Genomic DNA, 6,793 nt, shown 5'->3' on the forward strand with positions numbered 1-6,793 from the left:
TAGTTGATGTGGTTTAGTTTGTTGGATGAAAATCAATTGAATGCTGCTGTCAAGACTGTTACTTGGGGTCCAAGTGTTTGCGATTAAAACTACTCTAAAGCGTAGGCTTAAGAGAAGCTTTTGTTTTTGATTATATAGATGGTATATGCTCTATATACTGTGTAGCTTGTAATAATATAATTTTTGAAATGCTTTAGTGCGTTTTAGTTAAAATTGTGTTTATGTTTGACTATAAATCAGAATTTACATCATTAATTATATATATTTATGTACATATGCATAATAATTTTTTAAACTGAGTTTTTGATTTGATTAATGTTCTAGTATTTTTAATTTGTCATTTCTGTTGTAGTCACTGTTGTGCTTTAAAGCTTAAGATTCAAGTATCACCCGACCTTTTACTATTCCAACTTCAAACTCTAACTATCTTAAATAAACTCAGCTTGATTTAACTCTTTTAAACTTAAGTCCGAAATTGTTTTGTTCGCAGTTGCAATAAAAAAGAAATGAGAAAAATTAAAATTATAAAAAATGAATATATATTTGTAGCTTGTAAAAAATGAGAAAATTAATAGGATACGGCAAGTGCGTGAATATCTAATAGCTGATAAACATATACATGAATATATATATATATATATAAATATTGTACTAATTTCTAATTGTAATTAAAAATGCAGAACTTCTTCAACAAATAAGAAACACGTGAACATATATTTAATAACGAAATGGTAAAGCTAGTTTGAATCTAAATAGTTATAGTACATATATGGAGCCAGCGATATGGAAACGCATATATAAGAGCAACCAACTATTTTACTTAAATTTAACAATGCATAACAAATACAATAACAGATACATACATATATATTCATATAAAGAAAAAAGAAAACACAAAAAGAGGGAATAAAACACCAGAACAATTGCAAATACATACATATATACATAAATAGTTTAAAAATGTTAAATGAAAATTATATTATTTTGAAACAAAACAAAAAAATCACAAACGACAAGAAACAATCAATAAAATTTGTTTTGCCTATTATAATTATAGTTTTTTGACTTTTTATTTATGCATTTACTTTTGAATCTGAAAAAAAGAAACACTGCAGTTGCCCAGGTGCTAAATACTTAGACTTAATCTTTTCCCCAATATTCATTGAGATCAGTTGGCGTTCAACATTAGTTTAGTTTATATCGCTTAACATACTATAAGACAATAGAACTCCATTTATGAACCTAAATAAAGTCACAGCAAGTGTTCAATAAATCAACTGCTTAGCAATTATTATAAATTTTTAAAATGCGTTACTTTCGCTAATCGTTTCACTTATAATTATTCTTTATTCAAAAATAATTTTCATATACATAGTTATTACAAATTTGTGTATGTACGGGAGATTTTAGCTTTACCAAAAGAAAGATATATTTATATATAGACGCATGATAGCCTTGGCTTGGGATGTTTACAATAATAAAGAGTGGATAAAGGTATATGACAAGAACAAAATTATAAGTGCTTAATATTAAGGTAAATCTAAATATAAATGTACACATATATGATTAATATATAAACAAGAGTAAATTGCAAAAGAAAACAAAATACATGTGAAAAGGATCTATTTATATCTTAAGTAACAAAACGTACATATATAGACTATATATGTATATTTAATGAATGAGAAATTGCTAAAACTGATAAACATTATGATTAAGCAAAAACAAAAAAAAAGGGAAAAATCGAAAAAATTAAAAAAAAGCATACAAGAAGAAAATGGAACTAATAAAGAGAATTATTCTGAGAAAAAAATTAACAAAAGTTGCATTTGCTAATGTCAGAGCTAATGGGTACAACAAAAGGTGTAATGATAAAAGTTTTATAGGACTACTTAAGTGCTTAGATAATTTTAAGCTAGGAGATAGTGAGATTCATTATAACACATACTAATACAAACTTAAAGCTCTTATAGCCAGTGTGGTTAGGCATAAATTAATACTGAGATCAATACAGCAATGTTGAGATAACGTTGAAAATATTATTAGTTGATATAAAAGATTATTTTATGTTCTTGTCTGTAATCTTAGACTCTAATATATATATTCTATAATCTTTGCTGCTGCATACGTGTCTCTTGATATGATACGCATACACATACATACATACGCATATGTATGCATTTGGGTTTCAAACCATATGTAGATCACAATCGCTGGAGTCGTTGATCAGTCATTTCTAGGCGATCAAAGTGAACGCACGTAACGTTCAACGCAGTTAAGATCTAGAGAGATCTGTTAGAGAGACCATATCACTATTATACAAATCAGCATTATTTCAGAGAGTCGAGCTCAGCAAGATGTCAAGAGTACAAACCGGTAAGTATAAGAGAGAGGGAGAGTGTTTGCTTATAAGAGCGAAAGTGTCAATTGCCTTGGCTTATCTTGCTCTCATATAAATGTGATTATCAAGAATGTAAACAAACTGTTCCATTGCGCTTAGTGCTGGGCAGCATTACGCCCAATTTGCTAGGTCGTGCGCTCACCCATGAGCATGTGGCTTTGGACTTTGCCCACTTCTATAAGCCACCGCCAGCTGATTTCGAGGCTGAGTTGCAGCAGAAGATTAGCATGTCCACGCTGGGGTATGTGCGTCTATATCCCTACTCTAGTCGCGAGAACATACGCTTCTGTGATGACGAGGCACTGGAGGCGGCACGCAAGGATGTATTGCTTTATAAGAAACATGGCGGTGGTGCCATTGTGGAGAACAGCAGCTATGGTCTGAAACGCAATCTGGAGTTCATTGTGGAGCTGGCCAAGTCAACGGGTGTGCATTTTATAGCGGGAACTGGGCATTATATACATGCAGTGCAGGATGAAAAACATGCTAATCTCACGGTGGAGCAAATGTCAGATTTGTATACCAAGGATATACTGACGGGAATTGAGGTAGACGGTCAAATGGTGAAGTGTGGTTTCATTGGTGAGGTAGCCAGCGTATATCCAGTTCAAGGTGAGTTGGCTTATAGTATAAAGACTTCTGATCCTTGATCCTTCACCCTTCAGAGTTTGAGCGTCATGCTTTGATGGCCACGGGTGAAATTCAGGAAGTGTTGGGCTGTGGTGTTTCACTGCATCCACATCGCGTCACCGAGGCGCCTTTCGAGATTATGCGTCTGTATATGGAAGCGGGCGGCAAAGCCAATAAGTGTGTGATGTCGCATTTGGATCGTAAGTTACATCTTCATTATTAAGAGTGACAACCAAAGTTCTAAATTGCAGGCACTTTGTTTGATCTGGATGAGCTGCTGGAGTTTGCCAAGCTGGGCTGCTATCTGCAATATGATCTGTTTGGCACAGAGTGCTCTTATTATCAGCTAAACGCTGCGGTGGATATGATATCGGACGGACAGCGCATAGATAATCTGATGAAGCTTTTAGATGAGGGTCTTGTGGACAGACTCTTGATGTCGCATGATATTCACACCAAGCATCGTTTGGTACTTTAATTCAATTATAGTCTTTGTCGCTTAATCTAACAATTTCGTTAATGTTGACAGACATCCTATGGCGGGCATGGCTACCATCACATTCATATGAACATTTTGCCACGCATGTTCCAGCGCGGCGTTACCTTAGAGCAGGTGGAACAGATGACTGTTATCAATCCAGCCAATTGGTTGGCTTTTAGCGCTTAAAGCAGCAGCAGCAGCAGCAGCACATGATACATGAACTTCGTGCTGAGCTATATATAAATATACATATACATATATGTATATGTATGTATTTATATGCTGTACACTGTTTTTTTTATTGTGACCATTTTGGTTGCATGGCTGATAAGATAAGCGATTGCTATTTTTTGGGTGTGTCTTAAAAATTTGTATTGACTTATCGCCGGATTTGAATTTAGTTGGCTTAAGCAAACACAAATAGAACTTGACGAAAAACACTTCTCAGATCGATTTGCATCAGCATACAGCATCCTAGACTTTGCAATAATTTGGGAAACCAAGCTAACGAGCAAAAAAACACCTGGCTTATCATTTGTTATTATTTTAGCAGCGCTAACTAAATAAGCCGCTTATCAGCTGGTCGCCAGGGCAAGCCTCATAAAAATACCGCTAGAGCGCGAGCGTAGTGACGATGAGATTGAGACAAAAGGTGCCGTTTTACGATCACATTTTCAATATATTTTCCTATATAAACAAACTGAAGTGTGCCAATTTTGAGTAGTTGCTTACGATCGCTAGTACGCATCGGTTATAAATCCGCATTTGAGAAACAAAATGTCTCAGCCCATCAAATTGGAAACGACAAACGGCGCCACAAATGGTAACAGCAAAGTGGAGGAGCTTAAGTCGCAGAGTGTGTTAGCCAGAACGGAGGAAATTGTTGATCCATTCTGTGATCCCAAGAAGCCACAACGCATATCGTTTCATGATGTCACATCTGCTGCTTTCTTGATTAAGGGCGGTGTGGAACGCACTCCATGTCCTGTAAGTTAACTCGAGGTACATGCCATGCAATGATCTGCTTACGTTATGCTGTTTGTAGAAATCCACATCCTCGGAGTCATATGGCATGGATTTGTATTTGAAGAAGGATTTTCTACAGTTCACAGGCAGGTTAGAGAATTAACATTTAAATATTTCTATTGCAACTTTTATTACGAACCGAACTCAGACAACGTCGTTGTCTGCGTTGATAATGAATCAATGATTCTATAAGCTGTGTAATGCAACCAGGTCCAAAGTTGAAAACTAGACTATTGTATTATTTACAAACACAAATCAATGAGAAGTTGAAATGCTCAACAATAATTTTTTAATTAATATATAGCATATGCATTTGAATGTCTCTTAAGAGACTGTCAGCTGATAAGAGCTACATTCGATGACAATAATGAAATTAAATTGAGTGTGCTGTCATCTAAGTCAAAGAACCTCTAAGAACAGTTCCGGCTAAATTTGTGCTGAGAGATTTCTTGGAATGCTGTCGTTTTGCTTATAACGCATTTAGTACAAACCTTGAACTTAAACTATAAAAGTGCGTAATGTGTTGCCAAAATTATACCTAGATATTGGTCGACGATAAGATTGGACGTGACTGCTGACCATATTAATTTGGTGTTAATTGTTTTTTAATTTGTTATCAAGCGCCTTATATCTGTCAGCTACCATAAATATTCGAGAGTCGTTTTTCAGTTTCTTATGTTGCGAGTGTCCTGACACCATTTTTTTTAATTTTTTATTTTTGCTACACAGCTTTAAGGAGCGAGGTGCACGGTATGCGCTGCTGAGCCTATCAGAGGAACAGAAGCGCAAGGGCGTGATCAGCGCCTCGTTGGGCAATCATGCGCTTGCTTTGAGCTTTCACGGCTGGAAGCTGGGCATACCCGTTACTGTAGTGATGCCCAAGGCGGCGCCCATAATGAAAATACAAAAGTGTCGCAACTACAAGGCACGCGTCATTGTGGAGGGGCGTGATATGGGCGAGGCCAAGACTCTGGCCATGCGCATGTCGCGTGAGGAGAAACTGCTCTATGTGAATGGGTACGATCATCCGCATATAATGGCAGGTCAGGGTACCATAGGCCTGGAGATCCTAGAGCAAGTACCTGAGCCCGACGCTGTGGTGGTGCCAGTGGGTGGCGGTGGGCTTATAGCAGGCATAGCTACTGCAGTCAAGGCGCTGTCACCCAGCACCAAAATAATTGTGAGTTGCTGTTGTAAATTAAATTGTTAAGTAAATACTAACTGCTACATAATGAACAGGGCGTAGAGTCGGAGAAGTGCGCTAGCTTCTCACGAGCAATGGAGAATAAAGGACCCATTCACACGCCCATTAAAAATACCTTGGCTGACGGCTTAGCTGTGCCGCAAGTGGGCGTAAATGCTTACGCTACAGCAGTGCCGCTCATCGATCGCATGGTGGTGGTCAAGGAGGAGTGGATAGCGGTGGCTATACTGCGCCTGGTGGAGGAAGAAAAGTGTGTGGTAGAAGGCGCTGGCGGCACTGGCTTGGCGGCCATATTAGCGGGTCATCTGGATGATTTGAGGGGCAAAAAGTATGTTTGAGCTGCCAAAACATAACCTCACTTGTTATATCTATCTATTATTTGTAGGGTAGTGGTGCTGCTCTGTGGTGGCAACATAGACACCACTGTGTTTGGCCGCTGTCTGGAACGTGGCCTTGCTGCGGAGGGTCGTCTGGTCAAGTTTAATGTGGAGGTGAGCGATCGTCCAGGCGGCATCAATGATCTTTGCGCGCTGTTGGTGCGCATGGGTGTCTCGATCAAGGACATTATGCATGAGCGCGCCTGGCTGCGGGACATTTATACTGTCGAGGTTAAAGTAGTCTGCGAGACCATGGACTGGGCGCACAGCTTGGAGTTGAAGGATGAGCTTAAGAAGTGCTACAACCAAGTAAAGTTCTCTGACGTGCCTTTGGCCATTAAGGGAAAGCATTAGCCAATTATTATTTAATTATGTTTATTATGTACTATGTGTATTTTTGTTTCTCTTTTATTGTATTGGACAAAAGTTGATTGAGCTTAAATGTAATTTACAAACGTAAACGTAGTAGAAATATGTGTATATAGTATAGCTTTAAATAAATATACAATGCAATACATATATAGTCAATGCCGAAAATAATGTACAATTTAAAATATAATTAACTTAAGCTATAAATTCAAATTAAAATTGCTTAACGGCTAAGAGTTTATCAAGCACACGCTGAGTTTTAAAAAGTTCTCTGGCTTTCAATAGTCGGCTCTTTCAATATTTCT

The 6,793-nt window shown here is 37.4% G+C and overlaps 2 protein-coding genes across 2 annotated transcripts; both read left to right on the forward strand.

The window, feature by feature from the left end:
- Positions 1-2,217: 2,217 nt before the first annotated feature.
- LOC108603172 (phosphotriesterase-related protein) lies at positions 2,218-3,780 on the forward strand. The gene is made up of 5 exons (XM_017991729.2): positions 2,218-2,376; positions 2,501-3,013; positions 3,067-3,231; positions 3,283-3,500; positions 3,561-3,780. Exons 1-5 carry the CDS (start codon positions 2,358-2,360, stop codon positions 3,696-3,698), a joined length of 1,053 nt encoding a protein of 350 aa, XP_017847218.1. The 5' UTR covers positions 2,218-2,357; the 3' UTR covers positions 3,699-3,780.
- A 377-nt stretch (positions 3,781-4,157) lies between these two features.
- LOC108603171 (L-threonine ammonia-lyase) lies at positions 4,158-6,619 on the forward strand. Its single transcript, XM_017991728.2, has 5 exons — positions 4,158-4,499; positions 4,558-4,628; positions 5,268-5,718; positions 5,778-6,070; positions 6,128-6,619. Exons 1-5 carry the CDS (start codon positions 4,290-4,292, stop codon positions 6,471-6,473), a joined length of 1,371 nt encoding a protein of 456 aa, XP_017847217.1. The 5' UTR covers positions 4,158-4,289; the 3' UTR covers positions 6,474-6,619.
- The last annotated feature ends 174 nt before the right edge of the window (positions 6,620-6,793 follow it).

Source organism: Drosophila busckii, chromosome 3R (genome assembly GCF_011750605.1).
Source record: "Drosophila busckii strain San Diego stock center, stock number 13000-0081.31 chromosome 3R, ASM1175060v1, whole genome shotgun sequence".
NCBI lineage: Eukaryota > Metazoa > Arthropoda > Insecta > Diptera > Drosophilidae > Drosophila > Drosophila busckii.

What these genes read in the sequence shown, in the direction of transcription:
- LOC108603172 (XM_017991729.2), top strand. An exon ending in TGTGATGTCGCATTTGGATC is followed by an intron (nt 3,232 to 3,282) that starts GTAAGTTACATC and finishes TCTAAATTGCAG; the next exon opens with GCACTTTGTTTGATCTGGAT. An exon ending in TTCACACCAAGCATCGTTTG is followed by an intron (nt 3,501 to 3,560) that starts GTACTTTAATTC and finishes TAATGTTGACAG; the next exon opens with ACATCCTATGGCGGGCATGG.
- LOC108603171 (XM_017991728.2), top strand. Translation starts at nt 4,290, where the DNA reads ATGTCTCAGCCCATCAAATTGGAAACGACAAACGGCGCCACAAATGGT. An exon ending in TGGAACGCACTCCATGTCCT is followed by an intron (nt 4,500 to 4,557) that starts GTAAGTTAACTC and finishes TGCTGTTTGTAG; the next exon opens with AAATCCACATCCTCGGAGTC. An exon ending in GATGATTTGAGGGGCAAAAA is followed by an intron (nt 6,071 to 6,127) that starts GTATGTTTGAGC and finishes TATTATTTGTAG; the next exon opens with GGTAGTGGTGCTGCTCTGTG.